General features: G+C 38.6%; 2 protein-coding genes across 5 annotated transcripts in view; one reads left to right on the plus strand and one right to left on the minus strand.

Moving 5' to 3' along the window:
- The window catches only part of COL24A1 (collagen type XXIV alpha 1 chain), a 395,517-nt gene that overhangs the window by 152,844 nt on the left and 221,447 nt on the right, over window positions 1-21,226 (plus strand). For all 4 annotated transcript variants that reach the window (XM_061183940.1, XM_061183941.1, XM_061183942.1 and 1 more), the window contains exon 21: window positions 377-430. In XM_061183940.1, coding sequence (XP_061039923.1) covers window positions 377-430 — 54 coding nt within the window. The remainder of the gene's footprint in view (window positions 1-376; window positions 431-21,226) is intronic.
- LOC133088434 (cbp/p300-interacting transactivator 4-like) lies at window positions 16,564-17,876 on the minus strand. The gene has a single exon (XM_061186379.1). The coding sequence runs from the start codon at window positions 17,633-17,635 to the stop codon at window positions 17,090-17,092; it is 546 nt and encodes a 181-aa protein (XP_061042362.1). The 5' UTR covers window positions 17,636-17,876; the 3' UTR covers window positions 16,564-17,089.

The following is a 21,226-nucleotide window of genomic DNA, read 5'->3' on the forward strand; positions in this document are numbered from 1 at the left end:
CCCCTAATCCTTGGGTGGCTCTGTGTCCCATATGACACTGGAAAGACCCGTCACATATTTTTTTGCCTTTTTTTCAAGTTGTGAATGATTTTGAATAAGATTTCAAAAATCTCTTAGACTGGATTAGAGAATTTTCTTTGGGTCTGCGGATTGTTCATGAATAACTGATGAAGTAAGCTCTGTTTTAGTATACTTAGTAAGTTTCGTATTCCAATGTCAGACAACTGCCTAATGATTAATCTTTAATATTGAAGTTTTGAGGAGAATAAATCATTTTTATTGGACATCAAAGAAAGGCAAAGGGAATTTTTATATGCTTAATAGATTTAAAGTAATTTGCTATGGAATAAACTCTCTATATTTTTATGTTCCCTAGGGTTTTCCTGGAGATATTGGGATTCCTGGACAAAATGGCCCTGAAGGATCAAAGGTAAGGAAAAAAAAGAAAAAGAAAAACAGAAGAAGAAAAAAGTATGGTATCTATAGTTTTCTAATGTCAAATCTCAATGAATGGGTAAAAAAATATTTTAGAAATATCAGAACATTTCTGGATATTTTTGAGCTGATTCAGTGCATTTAAAAAACCTTGTACAGCTTGTTTTGAGATAATCAGGAAGTGGTTTGCGTGTCTGGTTGTTCTTTTGGTATCATTTGTTTAGTAGGAGTGTGTTTATACAGCCTCTTGGGTTCAGGTCATTGAAAATGATTTTCCTGGTTTGGTCTAGACTTAGATTAGGGTGACAGTATTTGCAAAGCACATAAATAACTGAAAAAATGATTTCTTATAAGAGGAAAAAAATTTAAAAACCCAAAAAGCTATAGCCTACACTAAATGGATGAGAGTTTTCTGACCACTAAAACCCTTTAGGGCCTATTAAATATCCACTGATTAAAATAAAAGAAAGCCTATGGTGTTCTGGAATTTATACATAGCACAAACTACCTGTAGAAACCTAATCATTTCCAACTTCCTTTACTGTTGTTGTGTATGTATACTAGAAATTATCCATAGAAAACCTTTAAATACCAAGCTTTGCCAAGCAGGCTGACATAGCATGAGCATTGTAAACAAATAAAGTATTGTGAATAGACACAGAACAATGAAATAGCCTGAAGTTTGGAGAACTGGCAGGTTATGAAGTACAGCTGCTGTGGAAGTTATTAGTGTGAGTAGAGAGGAAGTGTTAGGGGATGAAGCTGGAAAGGATATTAATATAGCTATATTTGTTAGTGTATTATAGTGTCAAGTACTACAGTACTGTAGTAAATGTTTTACAAATATCTCATTTAATCTTCACACAGCTTTATGAGGTAGATTTTATCCCCATTTTATAGATAGTTAAGTTATTCCCTCACAGTCACATAACTATCAGGTGACTTAATCAGGATTCTAAACCAGACATGATTTCAAAGTCTGAGCTCTTAACCACTTAGTTTGGGGATTAAATTGTGGGGAAGGTTTAAGACCATGTTGAAGAGTTTCTACTTCTACCATGGGCATCATGGAGTAATCAAAGATTTTTAAGTAGTAAAGTGTCCTAGGTGATTTATGTTTTAAAAAAGATACCTCTTATGTCAGCATGGAGGATGGTTTAACAAGAGAAAAAATGAAGGCAAAGAGATGAGCTAGAAAAAGCTAGGAAAGAAGTTATAAAGATCTAAAGTGAAACAGAACATTCATTCAATCAACAAATACTTACTGGCTGCCTCTTATGTGACAGCCATTGTGCTAGACCCTAGGGCTACAAAGATGAAAAGTCCTGCTCCCTACTTTCAAGAAACTTACAATCTAGAGAAATATATGCAGGAAATCCTTTATAATAACCATGTGAATAACATATAATATGTGATACTGTGTGAGTATAGGGTTAGGGGACTCAGATTACACTTTGTAGAGAAGGTAGCACTTGAGCTGACATGATGAATGAGTCGGAATTTGGAGACAGACAAGTAAGATATATGGCATTCAGGAAAAGGAAACTTGTGAGAGGATGAAGGTGCAGTATTTGGAACACATTTGTACTAAAAGTTATTCATTCTTTTTTTTTTTTTTTTGAGAAGAAAATGATTTAATTTCCAAAAATATTTTGTAGAAACACACCCTTATAAATAAGTACTATAAAGAGAATTATAGCCTGATGGAGAATTTATGGATTACCTCATTAAAATAATCATGAGTGGGAGGCATTAATATTCCAAGTTTAACAGTTCATAATAGCTACTGCAGAGTCATTTTCATGATCATCAACAAAATATTATTACCTAGTTCTTTTTGAAATATATGGAAGAATCTGAGATTTCATCTCTGTAATGTATGCATACAAAGCACATTGAAGCAAGTCACTGAAAGAATATGATTTTTGATAAGTAAATGATAAATCTCTGTATCATAAAGCATACTACAACTTTTATAGAACCTTATTCATAGTCTTGGAATACGTTTTAAAGGTTCAGGCATGTTTTTACTGTACCTGAAGTAAAGTAAGTCTTTTAATTGCAAACATTATGTTCATTTCCATGTGCTCATAAAGTTATTCATTCTTTATGTGAAATTCAAATCTAACTGGGCATCCTGTGTGTTATCTGAAAACAGTACTGGCCACCTAACAACTCTCCCTGTACATATTCAGCCGTATTTCCCCCTCCCTTTCTGTCTCCACAGAAAAGGTATTCCTCCCCCTCCCCAGTATTCAAGTTTCACATATGTTTTGTATCAGACCCTCTCCTGACTCCTGAATGACCTCATGCCATCAGTTATCACCTTTATCCTGATCTCTCCTTTGACTCAAAATTTCCTATCTTTGCCCTTGAAACCATTTTCACTGCCAATGTTTTAGTTTAGGCCCTATTTATTCTTCACCAGAATTAGTGTAATAGCCCTCTAATTGTTCTTCTTGCCACCATTCTGACATTTCTTCAAATCTACATCCAAACTACTGATGTAATAATGTTTGTAAAGTATAGATTTCATCATGTCATTCTTGTACTTAAATTCTTCAGTATCTCCATAGCTTCCAGGTTAAGAATTATAATTCTTTACTTTTTACACAAGGTTCTTTATGACCTACTCTCTCTCTCTAACTCTGTTGTCACCTAGTCACATCTCCCATTGCTCTTCCAAAAGCGTTACTCCAGGTAGACTATTTAGAGTACCAAACCATGCCATACTTGTTCAAATCTCACAGCTTCCTGCATGCTGTTTTTTTTTTATCTGGATCTGTGCCCTACTTATCTAGCTAACACCTACACATCACATGCTACATTGTCCAGGAAGCTTTTCCTGTTCCTCTCAAATCTAATTGAGATGTCTCTTCTCTGTATTCCTAAAAAAATCTATCAAGCACTTATCTTCGTATAACTACTGATTTGCTTGTCTCTCTATTAGACTATAAGCTTTTTGAGAAAGACACTAATTGGTTTTATACATATCACAATAACCATGATAATATCCATAGCACATAATAGGAACATAATAGATATTGGCTGAGTGGATGATTGATTGAATGACTATTCTAAAGCTAATTCAGAAATAGAAACAATACAACTTGGTAACTGATTAAAGGAAGGTGATGGGAGAAAGAGAAGTCAAAGATAAAACTGGGACTATGACTTGGGTTACTGATGTCATTGACTTAACTAAGGAACTCAGAAGGAGGAGCAGGTTTGGAAGATGGGGAAGACAAGAAATTTGATTCTGGGTATATTTTGCTTGCGGTATCTGGTTGACGTCGAGACAGAAATAATCAATATCTAGTAGTAAACCAAATCCCAAAGTAGAAATAGTAGCGTGAACGGGGATTGAGAGAGAGAGGTAATATAGAGAATTGAGTTGAGAATTTCTCATATGGAATTTAGCCCCTTACCTGCTGTATACTTAGGAACTTGAACTTGATGCATATATAAACACATTCATTTTTCCATTCATTCAGTAATTCATTCATTTAACATTTATTGAGTTTCTTGTGTGTTTTAAGCCAAGTACTAAATGTGGGATGATAAAGATTTCTGAACTATGGTCCCTCCCCTTGATGAGATTACAGTTCAGAGAGAGGTTGGAGAAAAAAAAAATCACAAAGTATTGTAAGACGTACTATATAAAAGAGTTGGTGAAGGGCTATGAGAGCCTAGATAATTGAGCAACAGATTCTGCCTTAGGAAATTGGGAATTACTTCAAGAGAAAGTGATAATTGAACTTAATTTTTTTTTCTTCTGTATGGTTTCCTAACTTTAAAAAAATTTTATTGAAGTATAGCTGATATACAATATTATATAAGTTACAGGTGTACAACATGGTGATTCACAATTTTCTAAAAATTAAAAAAAATTTTTATTTTATATTGGAGTATAGATGATTAACAATGTTGTGTTAGTTTCAGGTGTACAGCAAAGTGATTCAGTTATACACATACATGTATCTATTGTTTTTCAAATTCTTTTCCCATTTAGGTTGTTACAGAGTATTGATCAGCATTCCCTGTGCTATACAGTAGGTCCTTGTTGGTTATCTATTTTAAATATAGCAGTGTGTACATGTCAATCCCAAACTCCCAATCTATCCCTCCTTCACACTTTTCCCCCCTGGTAACCATAAGTTCATTCTCTAAGTCTGTGAGTCTGTTTCTGTTTTGTAAATAAGTGCATTTGTATCCTTTTTTTTAATATTCCACATATAAGCGATATCATATGATATTTTTCTTTCTCTGTCTGACTTACTTCACTTAGTATGATAATCTCCAAGTCCTTCCATGTTGCTGCAAATGGCGTTATTTCATTCTTTTTTAATGGCTGAGTAATATTCCATTGTGTATATGTACGACATCTTCTTTATCCATTCATCTTTTGATGGACATTTAGGATGCTTCCATGTCTTGGCTATTGTGAACAGCACTGCAGTGAACACTGGGGTGCGTGTATCCTTTCAAACCATGGATATATGCCCAAGGGTGGGATTGCTGGATCATATGGTAACTTTATTTTTAAGTTCTTAAGGAACCTCCATACTGTTCTCCACAGTGGCTGTACCAATGTACATTCCCACCAGCAGTGTAGGAGGGTTCCCTTTTCTCCACACCCTCTCCAGCATTTATTGTTTGTAGACTTTTTGATGATGGCCATTCTGACTGGTATGAGGTGATATCTCATTGTAGTTTTGATTTGCATTTCTCTAATGATTAGTGATGTTGAGCATCTTTTCATGCACCTCTTGGCCATCTGTATGTCTTCTTTGGAGAAATGTTTATTTAGATTTTTTGCCCATTTTTTGATTCAGTTGTTTGCTTTTTTGATATTGTGCTTCATGAGCTGTTTGTAAATTTTGGAGATTAATCTCTTGTCAGTCACATCATTTGCAAATATTTTCTCCCTTCTGTGGGTTGTCTTTGGTTTTGTTTATGGTTTCCTTTGCTGTGCAAAAGCTTTTGAGTTTAATTATGTCACATTTGTTTATTTTTGTTTTTATTTCCATTACTCTAGGATATGGATCAAAAAGATATTGCTGTGATTTATGTCAAAGAGTATTCTGCCCATGTTTTCCTCTAAGAGTTTTATAGTATCCGATCTTACATTTAGGTCTTTAATCCATTTTGAGTTTATTTTTGCGTATAGTGTTAGAGAATGTTCTAATTTCATTTTTTTTTACATGTATCTGTCCATTTTTTCCAGCACCACTTATTGAAGAGACTGTCTTTTCCCCATGTGTAGTCTTCCTTCCTTTGTCATAGATTAATTTACCATAGGTGCATGGGATTTCTGGGCTTCCTATCCTGTTCCATTGATCTATATTTCTGTTTTTGTGCCAGTACCACACTGTTTTGGTGATTTTATCTTTGTAGTATAGTCCGAAGTCAAGGAGTGTGATTCCACCTCCTCCGTTTTTCTTTCTCAAGATTGCTTTGGCTATTCAGTGTCTTTTGTGTCTCCCTGTAAAATTTAAGATATTTGTTCTAGTTCTGTGAAAACTGCCATGTGTAATTTGATAGAGATTGCACTGAATCTGTATATTGCCTTGGGTAGTGTAGTCATTTTGACAATGTCAATTCTTCCAATCCAAGAACAGGATATATCTTTCCAAATGTTTGTGTCATCTTCAATTTCTTTTATCAGTGTCTTATAGTTCTCAGAGTACAGGTCTTTTGCCTCCTTAGGTAGGTGTATTCCTAGGTATTTTATTCTTTTTCATGCGATGGTAAATGGGATTGTTTCTTTCATTTCTCCTTCTGATCTTTCATTGTTACTGTATAGAAATGCAACAGATTGCTGTGTATTAATTTTGTGTCCTGCAACTTTACCAGATTCATTGATGAGCTCTAGTAGTTTTCTGGTAGCATCTTTAGGATTTTCTGTGTGTAATATCATGTCATCTACAAACAGTGACAGTTTTACTTCTTTTCCAATGTGGATTCCCTTTATTTCTTCTTCTCTGATTTCCATGGCTAGGACTTCCAAAACTATGTTGAATAAAAGTGGCGAGAGTGGATATCCTTGTCTTGTTCCTGATCTTAGAGGAAATGCTTTCAGTTTTTCACCATTGAGTATGATGTTAGCTGTAGGTTTGTCGTATATGGCCTTTATTATGTTGTTGGTATGTTCCCTGTATGCCCACTTTCTGGAGAGTTCTTATCATAAATGGGTGTTGAATTTTGTCAAAAGCTTTTTCTGCATCTATTGAGATGATCATTTGGGTTTTCAGTTTGTTGATGTGTTGTATCACACTGATTGATTTGCAGATATTGAAAAATCCTTGCATCCCTGGGACAAATCCCCCTTGATCATGGTGTTTGATCCTTTTAATGTAACACTTTTTAATTTTATACATAATAGTTTGTACCTCTTAATTCCTACCCCATCTTGCACTCCACCCCCTAACTTTATGTTTTAAAGTATGCATATCATACTAGGTGAAGAACACAAGATAGCTTTGTAAATCCTCTTCAGTTTGTAAATTTTGTTTCTATTAAATTTTTGTTAAGAACAATGTCAGAGAACTGAAGAAAGGCAGTTGACCTTTTGAATAGTATTATAATAGTAATCTTTAATACTTCCTTCTCATTACTTCCTTTGGTCTTAAAATTACAATATAAAAGTGGAACAAAAGATCTGAAAGCCAGACATTTTAATGAATATTAATGGTTGAATTTCCAGTGGGTAGTAGTTACTTTTTAGATTGCTTTGTCTAAAGTTTTTCAATAAACATGAGCTTGTAGCCTCATCAGCACCAACATATGAGACTAATTGTTTTTCTACACATGACTGAATTTTAATATAATATCCTAGATGATTTAATCAAAAGAACCAGAAAATTTTAAAGGAAGACGAATATTATTTTATGTGTTATAGGTTGGGAAGGGTCTGTTTTTGTCTCTCTTTTTCATCCTTCCTATTTGCCTCAAAATTGTTTCTAGAAACAGAAGGGAAAAGTAGAGCCAAACATACTGACCCTATTTGCATGATGTGTTTCTTTAGTTGTATACACTATGTCATGGAAGCATCTTAAAACTTCCTTTATTTTCGTATATATGTCTTCTTTAGAAAGTGGGGACAATATAAATTATTAAAGTTCTGTTTAGGTTATACAAGATGGTCATCAAAAAAATCATGTGCACTCTGTTTGGAATACATGGTTACACTATTTGCAAACCCTTCCAGAGCAATTTGGCACAGCTCTAAAGAAGCCTTTTATTTTCTCCTCATTTTCTGCCAGTTGACTAAAAACCTCAAACTAACATTGGAAACTTATGTTAACTATGGTTCTGTTGATTGTGGGATTGTGTGTGTACGTATATGTGTATATAGATACAAAGCATACTTCAACAAGCCTTCTTGAGAGCTACCCAGTTTGGCAGTCTGTTTTCAAGCATCCCATAACATTAGCAAAACCACATCCGTTGCTGCTTACTGCAGAAAGTGAGTACCCAATAAACATTCTCTGTTCTCCAGTAAACAGAGGAATAACTTATTTGTTGCCATAATGGTTTATGTTGTTACTTTGGTTATGGAATTAAGGATGGTAAAGCAGGCTGTTCTTGTTTGTTGTATAACATCCCTGGTAGGTTTTTAGAAAAAGCCTATTCGTGAGGTTATGTTACAGAATATATGGAAATAATTTTTACACTGAGTTATTAAAATATGTTATGTGTTTATCTGTATAACTAACAGATTAGTTATATTAGTTATAATAGATCTGGTGAACTAACTTAATAAGAGGAAAATGCATTCCTAAATAGTTTTCTGAGATCACCTCAAGCCAGCCCTGAAGATTCACATTCCAAAATCAAGATTTTGTTCACAGATTTCTTATTTTAACCATTTTATTTTCCAGGCAGCATTTAGTCAGCTGAGAAATATTTATTGAGTTTATACAGCGGGCAATGGACTTTGTTAAGCAATTACTTAGAAATAAGATTAAAACATGCTCTTCTGTCTACTAGGAACTTGTAATCCACTGGAAACATGAGATTTCCACATGTGAAAAGTTAAAAAGTAAACTAGGCAGCACATAATAAATGGATAAGGAGCTCAGAGAAGAGAATAATTTGTATGGCCATTTTTCTGAGAGACTTCATAGAGAAATCGGGATTTGAGTTGGATGAGTTGGATTTGGCCAAGTAGAACGAAGGAATGAGAGATTTTATGCAACAGGTGCAAAACCAACACAATGATGGAGGTGTGGAAATAAACCTACCTGACTTAAAAAAAAAAAAAGGTTAGTAGGTAGATTGTGACTGATCTTAAATATAAAGTTGAGGAGCTTGAATGCTAATAAGCCCATGGAAGTTTTTTTTAAATTGTGGTGAAAAACATACAACATAAAATCTATTCTCAACAAAATTTTAAGTGTACAGTACAGTACTGTTAACTATATGCATATTTTTACACAGCAGATCTCTAGAATGTTTTCATCTTGCATGACTCAAACTCTATACCCATTTAACAGCAACTCCAATTTCTACCTCCCCCAACCACTGGCAACCATCACTCTCTTTCTGCTTCTATGAGTCTGACTACTTTAGATACCTCATATAAGTAGAATCATGCAATATTTGTCTTTCTGGGACTAGCTTATTTCACTTAGCATAAGGACTTCAGGGTTCATCCATATTATAGCCTATGTCAAAATTTCGTTCTTTTTATTTATTTTTTTATTTTTAAAAGCACAACATGTTTATATTTTAATACACAACCGAAATACAAAACACTATAGTAAATTGATGGCAATAAAATATGGTATTTCATTTGCATTGCATGACATATGGTTAACTTCCTTAGTCATAAATGAGTTCTTAGAAACCAGTAACGAAGATGTCGATATACCAAGAGGAATGGGAGAAAAAAAAAAACAGAAGAAAATGAAATAGCACAAGTAACTAGGAAGGATTAAGCATATATGAAGATGACTGAGCTGAACAATAACAGAATAAAAGCAATTTTTTTGTAATATCATATTACCAAAGATTAGAAATTTAACATTTGTACAGTTTTAGGAAACATACCCACGTAAACACTGGGGGACAAGATTGATGAGGTCCTGCCTATATAGTAAGGGAAAATCTAGTTTGGACTCAAAACTATAAATTTGGGATATCCTTAGTCCTAACAGTTCCAATTCATTGGAATTATTTCAGCAAATTAGTTGGATAAATTTACAGTTTATATATAAACCATGTTTACTGCATAGAAAATTTGTAGCTAGTATTTGGACCCCCCAAAAATGACTTGCATATTAATTTATCAATACACCCAAAAGGATGTGCACAAAATTTACACAGTGAAACAAAATAGAATTTTGTTCTTTTTAAAGGCTGCATAATAATAGTCCATTATCCAATAGTCCAAATCCCACATTTTCTTTATTCACTCATCTGTCAATGAACAGTAAGGTTGTTTCCACCTATGGGCATACCTTGGAGATTTTGCAGTTGCAGTTCCACACCACTGCAACAAAGCAAATATCACAACAAATCCAGTCACACAAATTTTTTGGTTTCCCATGCATACAGAAGTTATGTTTATACTATACTGTAGTCTATTAAGTATGCAATAGCATTATGTCTAAAAAATGTACATACCTCAATTAAAAAATACTTTATTAGTAAAAAATGCTAACTATCATCTGACAATACAGGGTTGCCAAAAAGTTTCAACTTGTAAAAAATGCAGTATCTGTGAAGTGCAATAAGGTGAAGCTTAATAAAATAAGGGATGCCTGTGTGAACATGGTAGTGCAGATATCTCTTGAAATCCTGTTTTTAATTCTTCTGTATAATATCCAGAAGTGGGATGGCTGGATCATATGGTAGTTCTGTTTTAATCTTTGGAGGAACTGCCATACTGTTTTCGTACTGGCTGTACCATTTTACATTCTCACCAACAGTGCACAAGGGTTCAAATTTCTCTACATCTTTGCCAATACTTGTTATTTTCTGTTTGTTTTATAATGGCCATCCTAACAGGTGTGAGGTGGTCTCTCATTATGGCTTTGATTTTCATTTCCCTGATGATTAGTGATGTTGAACAATTTTTCATGTGCCTCTTGGCCATTTGTACATCTTATTTCCAGAAGTATGTGTTCAAGTCCTTTACCAATTAGTTTAATTGTGTTATTTGATTTTTGCTATTGGGTTGTAGGCGTTCCTTATATATTTCAGATATTGAACCCTGTCAGGTATTTGGTTTGCAAATATTTTCTCCCATTCTTTAGGTTGTCTTTTCACTTGGTTGATTGTTTTCTCTACTGTGCAGAAGTATTTAGTTTGATGTAGTCCCAGTAGTCTCTTTTTGCTTTTGTTGCCTTTGCATTTGGTGCCAAATCCAAAAAATCATCACCAAGACTGATGTCAAGGAGGTTTCTGCCTATATTTTCTTCTAGGAGTTTTATGGTTCAGGGATTACTAGTCTTTAATCCATTTGCTTATTGATGTAAGTGTATTTTAAGTTGATTTATGTGTATCGTGTAAGATAAGGTTCAATTTCATTCTTCTGCATGTGGATATCCAGTTTTCCTAACACCATTTGTTGAAGAAACTACCTTTTCTCCATTGTTTAGTCTTGGCACCCTTATCAAAGACCATTTGATGGTATAAGCATCAGTTTATTTCTGGGCTCTCTATTGTGTTCCATTGGTCTATATCTCTGTCTTTTTGCTAGTACAAAACTGTTTTGATGATTGTAGCTTTGTAATATGTTTTGAAATCAAGAAGTGTTATTCTTTCTCAAAGTTGTTTTGGTCAGTGTCCTTTTTGGTTCCATATGAATTGTAAAATTATTTTTTTTCTCTATCTGCAAACAATTCCATTGGAATCTTGCTAAGGATTGCATTGAATCTGTAGATTGCTTTGGGCAGTATGGACATTTTAAGAATATTAAGTCTTCCAGTCTATGAATATGGGATGTCTTTCCATTGTTTGTGTCTTCTTTAATTTCTGTCAGTAATGTTTTGTAGTGCAGGAGTCCCCAACCCCCTGGCCGCGGACGGGTACCCTGTGGGGCCTGTTAGGAACTGGGCCCCACAGCAGGAGGTAAGGGGCGGGCAAGTGAGCGAAGGTTCATCTGCTGCTCCCCATCACTCCCCATCGCTTGCATTACTGCCTGAACCAGACCCCCCCCCACTATCCATGGAAAAATTGTCTTCCACGAAACTGGTCCCTGGTGCCAAAAACGTTGGGGACCGCTGTTATAGTGGACTATCTTTCCATTTATTTGTGTACTTTTTAATTTCTTGCGTCAGTGTCTCATAGTTTTCAGTGTACAGGTCTTTCACCTCCTTGGTTACATTTATTCCCATGTGCTTTATTCTTTTGGGTGCAATTGTAAATGGGATTGTTTTCTTAATTTCACTTTTTGATGGTTATTAGTGTATAAGAATGCAACAGTGTATTGATTTTGTATCCTGCAACTCTACTCAATTCATCTATTACTTCTAACAGTCTTCTGGTGGACTCCTTATGGTTTTATATGTATGGTGTCGAGTCATCTGCAAATAGTGACCGTTTTACTTCTTCCTTTCTAATTTGGATGCCTTTTCTTTCTTTCTTTCTTCCTTCCTTTCTTTCCCTAATTGCTGTGGCTCAGACTTTCAATTCTATGTTGATTAAAAGTGGCAAAAGTGGGCATCTTTTTATTGTTTCTGATCTTAGAAAAAGAGCTTTCAGCTTTTCATTGTTGAATATGATATAAGCTGTGGATTTGTCTTATATGGACTTTATTATGTAGAGGTACATTCCCTCTATACCCACTTTGTTGAGGGGTTCTTTTTTTTATTTTTTTAATATTTTTTATTTTTTAAACATCTTTATTGAAGTATAATTGCTTTACAATGGTGTGTTAGTTTCTGCTTTATAACAAAGTGAATCAGTTATACATATACATATGTTCCCATATCTCTTCCCTCTTGCATCTCCCTCCCTCCCACCCTCCCCATCCCACCCCTCTACGTGGTCACAAAGCACCGAGCTGATCTCCCTGTGCTATGTGGCTGCTTCCCACTAGCTATCTATTTTACATTTGGTAGTGTATATATGTCCATGACACTCTGTCACCCTGTCACATCTCACCCCTCCCCCTCCCCATATCCTCAAGTCCATTCTATAGTAGGTCTGTGTCTTTATTCCCGTCTTGCCACTAGGTTCTGCATGACCTTTTTTTTTCCCTTAGATTCCATATATATGTGTTAGCATACTGTATTTCTTTTTCTCTTTCTGACTTACTTCACTCTGTATGACAGACTCTAACTCCATCCACCTCATTACAAACACCTCCATTTCATTTCTTTTTATGGCTGAGTAATATTCCATTGTATATATGTGCCACATCTTCTTTATCCATTCATCCGATGATGGACACCTAGGTTGCTTCCATGTCCTGGCTATTGTAAACAGAGCTGCAATGAATATTTTGGTACATGACTCTTTCTGAATTATGGTTTTCTCAGGGTATATGCCCAGTAGTGGGATTGCTGGGTCGTATGGTAGTTCTATTTGTAGTTTTTTAAGGAACCTCCATACTGTTCTCCATAGTGGCTGTATCAATTTACATTCCCACCAACACTGCAAGAGGGTTCCCTTTTCTCCACACCCTCTCCAGCATTTATTGTTTCTAGATTTTTTGATGATGGCCATTCTGACTGGTGTGAGATGATACCTCATTGTAGTTTTGATTTGCATTTCTCTAATGATTAATGATGTTGAGCATTCTTTCATGTGTCTGTTGGCAATCAGTAGATCTTCTTTGGAGAAATGTCTATTTAGGTCTTCTGCCCATTTTTGGATTGGGTTGTTTGTTTTTTTGTTATTGAGCTGCATGAGCTGCTTGTAAATCTTGGAGATTAATCCTTTGTCAGTTGCTTCATTTACAAATATTTTCTCCCATTCTGAGGGTTGTCTTTTGGTCTTGTTTATGGTTTCCTTTGCTGTGCAAAAGCTTTTAAGTTTCATTAGGTCCCATTTGTTTATTTGTGTTTTTATTTCCATTTCTCTAGGAGCTGGGTCAAAAAGGATCTTGCTGTGATTTATGTCATAGGGTGTTCTGCCTATGTTTTCCTCTAAGAGTTTGATACTGTCTGGCCTTACACTTAGGTCTTTAATCCATTTTGAGTTTATTTTTGTGTATGGTGTCAGGGAGTGTTCTAATTTCATACTTTTACATGTACCTGTCCAATTTTCTCAGCACCACTTATTGAAGAGGCTGTCTTTTCTCCACTGTATATGCTTGCCTCCTTTATCAAAGATAAGGTGACCGTATGTGCGTGGGCTTATCTCTGGGCTTTCTATCCTGTTCCATTGATCTATATTTCTGTTTTGGTGCCAGTACCAAACTGTCTTGATTACTGTAGCTTTGTAATATAGTCTGAAGTCAGGGAGCCTGATTCCTCCAGCTTCATTTTTCTTTCTCAAGATTGCTTTAGCTATTCGGGGTCTTTTGTGTCTCCACACAAATTGTGAAATTTTTTGTTCTAGTTCTGTGAAAAATGCCAGTGGTAGTTTGATAGGGATTGCATTGAATCTGTAGATTGCTTTGGGTAGCAGAGTCATTTTCACAATGTTGATTCTTCCAATCCAAGAACATGGTATATCTCTCCATCTATTTGTATCATCTTTAATTTCTTTCATCAGTGTCGTATAATTTTCTGCATACAGGTCTTTTGTCTCCTTAGGTAGGTTTATTCCTAGATATTTTATTCTTTTTGTTGCAATGGTAAACGGGAGTGTTTTCTTAATTTCACTTTCAGATTTTTCATCATTAGTGTATAGGAATGCAAGAGATTTCTGTGCATTAATTTTGTATCCTGCTACTTTACCAAATTCATTGATTAGCTCTAGTAGTTTTCTGGTAGCATCTCTAGGATTCCCTATGTATAGTATCATGTCATCTGCAAACAGTGACAGCTTTACTTCTTCTTTTCCGATTTGGATTCCTTTTATTTCTTTTTCTTCTCTGATTGCTGTGGCTAACACTTCCAAAACTATGTTGAATAAGAGTGGTGAGAGTGGGCAACCTTGTCTTGTTCCTGATCTTAGTGGAAATGGTTTCAGTTTTTCACCATTGAGGACAATGTTGGCTGTGGGTTTGTCATATATGGCCTTTATTATGTTGAGGAAAGTTCCCTCTATGCCTACTTTCTGCAGGGCTTTTATCATAAATGGGTGTTGAATTTTGTCAAAAGCTTTCTCTGCATCTATTGAGATGATCATATGGTTTTTCTCCTTCAATTTGTTAATATGATGTATCACGTTGATTGATTTGCGTATATTGAAGAATCCTTGCATTCCTGGAATAAACCCCACTTGATCATGGTGTATGATCCTTTTAATGTGCTGTTGGATTCTGTTTGCTAGTATTTTGTTGAGGATTTTTGCATCTATGTTCATCAGTGGTATTGGTCTGTAGTTTTCTTTCTTTGTGACATCTTTGTCTGGTTTTGGTATCAGGGTGATGGTGGCCTCGTAGAATGAGTTTGGGAGTGTTCCTCCCTCTGCAATATTTTGGAAGAGTTTGAGAAGGATAGGTGTTAGCTCTTCTCTAAATGTTTGATAGAATTCGCCTGTGCAGCCGTCTGGTCCTGGGCTTTTGTGTGTTGGAAAATTTTTAATCACAGTTTCAATTTCAGTGCTTGTGATTGGTCTGTTCATATTTTCTATTTCTTCCTGGTTCAGTCTTGGCAGGTTGTGCATTTCTAAGAATCTGTCCATTTCTTCCAGGTTGTCCATTTTATTGGCATAGAGTTGCTTGTAGTAATCTCTCATGATCGTTTGTATTTCTGCAGTGTCAGTGGTTACTTCTCCTTTTTCATTTCTAATTCTATTGACTTGAGTCTTCTCCCTTTTTCTCTTGATGAGTCTGGCTAATGGTTTATCAATTTTATTTATCTTCTCAAAGAACCAGCTTTTAGTTTCATTGATTTTTGCTATTGTTTCCTTCATTTCTTTTTCATTTATTTCTGATCTGATCTTTATGATTTCTTTCCTTCTGCTAGCTTTGGGGATTTTTTGTTCTTCTTTCTCTAATTGCTTTACGTGCAAGGTTAGGTTGTTTATTCGAGATGTTTCCTGTTTCTTGAGGTAGGCTTGTATTGCTATAAACTTCCCTCTTAGAACTGCTTTTGCTGCATCCCATAGGTTTTGGGTCGTCGTGTCTCCATTGTCATTTGTTTCTAGGTATTTTTTGATTTCCCCTTTGATTTCTTCAGTGATCACTTCGTTATTAAGTAGTGTATTGTGTAGCCTCCATGTGTTTGTATTTTTTACAGATCTTTTCCTGTAATTGATATCTAGTCTCATAGCGTTGTGGTCGGAAAAGATACTTGATACGATTTCAATTTTTTAAAATTTACCAAGGCTTGATTTGTGACCCAAGATATGATCTATCCTGGAGAATGTTCCATGAGCACTTGAGAAAAATGTGTATTCTGTTGTTTTTGGGTGGAATGTCCTATAAATATCAATTAAGTCCATCTTGTTTAATGTATCATTTAAAGCTTGTGTTTCCTTATTTATTTTCATTTTGGATGATCTGTCCATTGGTGAAAGTGGGGTGTTAAAGTCCCCTACTATGATTGTGTTACTGTCGATTTCCCCTTTTATGGCTGTTAGTATTTGCCTTATGTATTGAGGTGCTCCTATGTTGGGTGCATAAATATTTACAATTGTTATACCTTCCTCTTGGATCGATCCCTTGATCATTATATAGTGTCCTTCTTTGTCTCTTGTAATAGTCTTTATTTTAAAGTCTATTTTGTCTGATATGAGAATTGCTACTCCAGCTTTCTTTTGATTTCCATTTGCATGGAATATCTTTTTCCATCCCCTCACTTTCAGTCTGTATGTGTCTCTAGGTCTGAAGTGGGTCTCCTGTAGACAGCATATATATGGGTCTTGTTTTTGTATCCATTCAGCCAGTCTGTGTCTTTTGGTGGGAGCATTTAATCCATTTACATTTAAGGTAATTATCGATATGTATTTTCCTATTCCCATTTTCTTAAATGTTTTGGGTTTGTTATTGTAGGTGTTTTCCTTCTCTTGTGTTTCTTTTTTTCTTTTTTTTTTTTTTTTTTTTTTTGGAAAGTGACCCAGTTTTATTGTGGTGCTGGAGGTCAGATGGGGTATTGCTCCACTCCGCAGGGGTGAGGGCTGTACATTCTGCCCCTCCCCAGGGCGGGAGGCCCAGCGACCTCAGGGCCCAGGCAGCGGGCTGGGGGCCTGGCGGGTGGGCGGCTCCAGGCACCCAGTGACCACAGTGGTTTGCACAAGGAAAGGGAGAATCAGGCAGAGGCCTGGGATGGCTCAGATTGGGGGTTGGGGCGGGAGAGGGTCCGAGAGGAGAGGACACAGAATCTAAGAACTGGGAGTCCGGAAGGGGGCGTCCAGTCCCCTTCACTTTACCGCTGAGGCTCCGGGGCAGAGATGAACCCAAACTGTCATTCTGCAGGAGGCAGGGCCTGGAGTGAGGCCAGGCGTCCCAGCCCGGCGTCGGCTCGGTGCACTAACTGCTGCCTCCACCCTCACGGAGGGTGCGTGCGGGGTCCAGGCGCTGGGTGCGGAGTCCGGCGGGCAGGCCGGCCTCCTTCTCTCGGGAACGCCAGCAGGCGCCCGGCCTCGCTCAGCAGCTCACCGACCCGGCGGGCTGCGCCGACCCCAAGTTCGAGAAGCAGTCAAACTCGCTCTGGCCCAGGAAGAGCTCGGGCAGATCGCGCACGCGGTGCAGCCCGAGCTCGAGCTCCAGCGACGTCAGCGCCTCCTCGTCGATGAGTTCGGCGTCCATGCCTCCCAGGGCGTGCGCGGGCGGCGGCAGTGGCGGGGCCGGGGCGCCGGGCACCGGCTGCGGGCCCGGAGGTCCTCCCGGGGCGCCGGGGGGCGCGGTGGCGCGGCCCGGGTACAGCGTTGCCACGGGCTGCAGGTGCGCGCTGCCAGCGGCCGGCGGTGGCACGGCCGGAAAGGGCTGGAAGGCAGGCGGCGGCCTGAAGGCCCCGTACGCCAGGGCCCCCGGTGGAGGCGGCGGCGGGCCCCGCGGCCGCAACCCGCTGTCCAGGCCCGGGCCCGAGTAGGGCTGCAGCGTCCGAAGCGCGTGAGGGCCATGGGCGGGCGCGGCAGGTGGCGGCCTCGGCACCCGACTGTAGCCCTCGGCGAGCATCAGGTGGTCGGCCATGACGGCGGGACTACTGCCGGCAGCGGCGGCGGCGGGCCGATGGTCAGCGCGGGCGTCCCCGGGTCCCGGCCAGCTGTTCCTCTGCAGCGAGGGATCCGAGCCCCTTGCCTTCTCCGCACCTCAGCCGGGCAAAGGAAAACCGAACCCGACCCGTGCTCCTGCGCAGCCCTGGACACACCGAACTCAGAGCTCTTGTGCACCCCAGCTCAGGTCTGAAATGTCCCTGCACACCTACACAGTCGGGCTGCTAGACCTCTGCCTCTCTTGTGTTTCTTGCCTAGAGAAGTTCCTTTAGCATTTGTTGTAAAGCTGGTTTGGTGGTGCTGAACTCTCTCAGCTTTTGCTTGTCTGTAAAGGTTTTAATTTCTCCATCAAATCTGAATGAGATCCTTGCTGGGTAGAGTAATCTTGGTTGTAGGTTTTTCTCCTTCATCACTTTAAGTATATCCTGCCACTCCCTTCTGGCTTGCAGAGTTTCTGCTGAAAGATCAGCTGTTAACCTTATGGGGATTCCCTTGTGTGTTATTTGTTGTTTTTCCCTTGCTGCTTTTAATATGTTTTCTTTATATTTAATTTTTGATAGTTTGATTAATATGTGTCTTGGTGTGTTTCTCCTTGGATTTATCCTGTATGGGACTCTCTGTGCTTCCAGGACTTGATTAACTATTTCCTTTCCCATATTAGGGAAGTTTTCAACTATAATCTCGTCAAATATTTTCTCAGTCCCTTTCTTTTTCTCTTCTTCTTCTGGGACCCCTATGATTCGAATGTTGGTGCGTTTAATGTTGTCCCAGAGGTCTCTGAGACTGTCCTCAGTTCTTTTCATTCTTTTTTCTTTATTCTGGTCTGCAGTAGTTATTTCCACTATTTTATCTTCCAGGTCACTTATCCGTTCTTCTGCCTCAGTTATTCTGCTATTGATCCTGTCTAGAGTATTTTTAATTTCATTTATTGTGCTTTTCATCGTTGCTTGGTTCCTCTTTAGTTCTTCTACGTCCTTGTTAAATGTTTCTTGCATTTTGTCTATTCTATTTCCAAGATTTTGGATCATCTTTACTATCATTATTCTGAATTCTTTTTCAGGTAGACTGCCTATTTCCTCTTCATTTGTTAGGTCTGGTGTGTTTTGACCCTGCTCCTTCATCTGCTGTGTGTTTTTCTGTCATCTCATTTTGCTTATCTTACTGTGTTTGGGGTCTCCTTTTCACGGGCTGCAGGTTCGTAGTTCCCGTTGTTTTTGGTATCTGTCTCCAGTGGCTAAGGTTGGTTCAGTGGGTTGTGTAGGCTTCCTGGTGGAGGGAACTAGTGCCTGTGTTCTGGTGGATGAGGCTGGATCTTGTCTTTCTGGTGGGCACGTCCACGTCTGGTGGTGTATTTTGGGGTGTCTGTGGCCTTATTATGATTTTAGGCAGCCTCTCTGCTAATGGATGGGGCTGTGTTCCTGTTTTGCTAGTTGTTTGGCATAGGGTGTCCAGCACTGTAGCTTGCTGGTCGTTGAGTGAAGCTGGGTCTTGATGTTGAGATGGAGATCTCTGAGAGATTTTCGCCGTTTGGTATTACGTGGAGCTGGGAGGTCTCTTGTGGACCAGTGTCCTGAAGTTGGCTCTCCCACCTCAGAGGCACAGCCCTGATGCCTGGCTGGAGCACCAAGAGCCTTTCATCCACACGGCTCAGAATAAAAGGGAGAAAAAATAGAAAGAAAGAAAGAGGATAAAATAAAATAAAATAAAGCAATTATAATAAAAAATAAGAAAAAAAATTATTAAGAATAAATTTATTAAGAAAAAAATTTTTTTAATTTTTAAAATAGATTTATTAATTTTTTATAATAAAAAATAAGAAAAAAATTATTAAGAAAAAATTTATTAAGAAAATAAATTTTTTTAATTTTTAAAATAAAAATATGAAAAAACTTATTAAAAATTTTTTTTTAATTTTTTAAAAACAGAAAATAAGGAAAAATTATTAAGAAAACATTTATTAGGGAAAAAAAATTTTTTTAAGTTAAAAAAAAACAAAAAACAAAAACGGACGGACCTAACCCTAGGACTAACGGTGAGAGCAAAGCTATACAGACAAAATCTCACCCAGAAGCATACACATATACACTCACATAAAAAGGAAAAGGGGAAAAATTAATATATCCTGCTCCCAAAGTCCACCTCCTAAATTTGGGATGATTCGTTGTCTATTCAGGTATTCAACAGATGCAGGCACATCAAGTTGTTTGTGGAGCTTTAATCCGCTGCTTCTGAGGCTGCTGGGAGAGATTTCCCTTTCTCTTCTTTGTTCGTACAGCTCCCGGGGTTCAGCTTTGGATTTGGACCCGCCTCTGCGTGTAGGTCGCCTGAGGACGTGTGTTCCCCGCCCAGACAGAATGGGGTTAAAGGAGCAGCTGATTCGGGGGCTCTGGCTCAGTCAGGCCGGGGGGAGGGAGCGGTACGGAGGAGGCGGGGTGAGCCTGCGGCGGCAGAGGCCGGCGTGACGTTGCAGCAGCCTGAGGCGCGCCGTGCGCTCTCCCGGGGAAGTTGCCCCCGGATCACGGGAGCCTGGCCGTGGCGGGCTGCACTGGCTCCCGGGAGGGGCGGTGTGGAGAGTGACCTGTGCTCGCCCACAGGCTTTTTGGTGGCAGCAGCAGCCTTAACGTCTCATCCCGTCTCTGGGGTCTGCGCTGATAGCCGCGGCTCGCGCCTGTCTCTGGAGTTCGTTTAAGCGGCGCTCTGAATCCCCTCTCCTTGCACGCCGCGAAACAAAGAGGCAAGAAAAAGTCTCTTGCCTCTTCGGCAGCTGCAGACTTTTTCTCGGGCTCCCTCCCGGCTAGCTGTGGTGCGCTAGCCCCTTCAGGCTGTGTTCACGCCGCCAACCCCAGTCCTCTCCCTGCGATCCGACCGAAGCCCGAGCCTCAGCTCCCAGCCCCCGCCCGCCCCGGCGGGTGAGCAGACAAGCCTCTCGGGCTGGTGAGTGCTGCTCGGCACCGGAGAAGTTCTTTTTTAATCATAAGTGAATGTTTAATTTTGTCAAATGCTTTTTTTTTACATCTATTGAGATGGTCGTATGATTTTTATCTTTTATTTTGTTAGTGTGTTGTATCACCTTGATTTGATGCAGAGATTTTGAATCATCCTTGCATCCCTGGGATAAATCCCACTTGATTTTGGTGTATGATACTTTTAATGTACTCTTTTTTATTGAAGTATAGTTGACTTACAATACTGTGCTTTAGGGAGGCTGTGTCTCTGTGCACCCACTTGTGCTAGCAAGGTATAGGGAGAGTGCAAAAATGGTGTTCACCAGAACCTCCATCCGCAAAGTCCCAACTCATACCTGCCCCTCCAGCAGTCACTTTAAGATTAACAAATGAATCTCCTTCACATATAGTCCAGGCACTTCTCTAACTACTGCCTTTACACTGAGTCTCAGGAAGTGTGAGACCATGCGTGAATCACTCAAAAGGAGTATCTCAGATTTCACAGCCCCTCAGTTCCCCTTGATTGAGTCCCATTGGGTTTCCAAAGCCAGATGTTTTGGGGGCCTCATTTTTTCAGTTCAGGTATCAAGGTTTGACACAAACCCCTTGCATCTCAGGAAGTA

This window comes from Eubalaena glacialis, chromosome 3 (genome assembly GCF_028564815.1).
Source record: "Eubalaena glacialis isolate mEubGla1 chromosome 3, mEubGla1.1.hap2.+ XY, whole genome shotgun sequence".
NCBI classification, from domain to species: Eukaryota; Metazoa; Chordata; class Mammalia; order Artiodactyla; family Balaenidae; genus Eubalaena; species Eubalaena glacialis.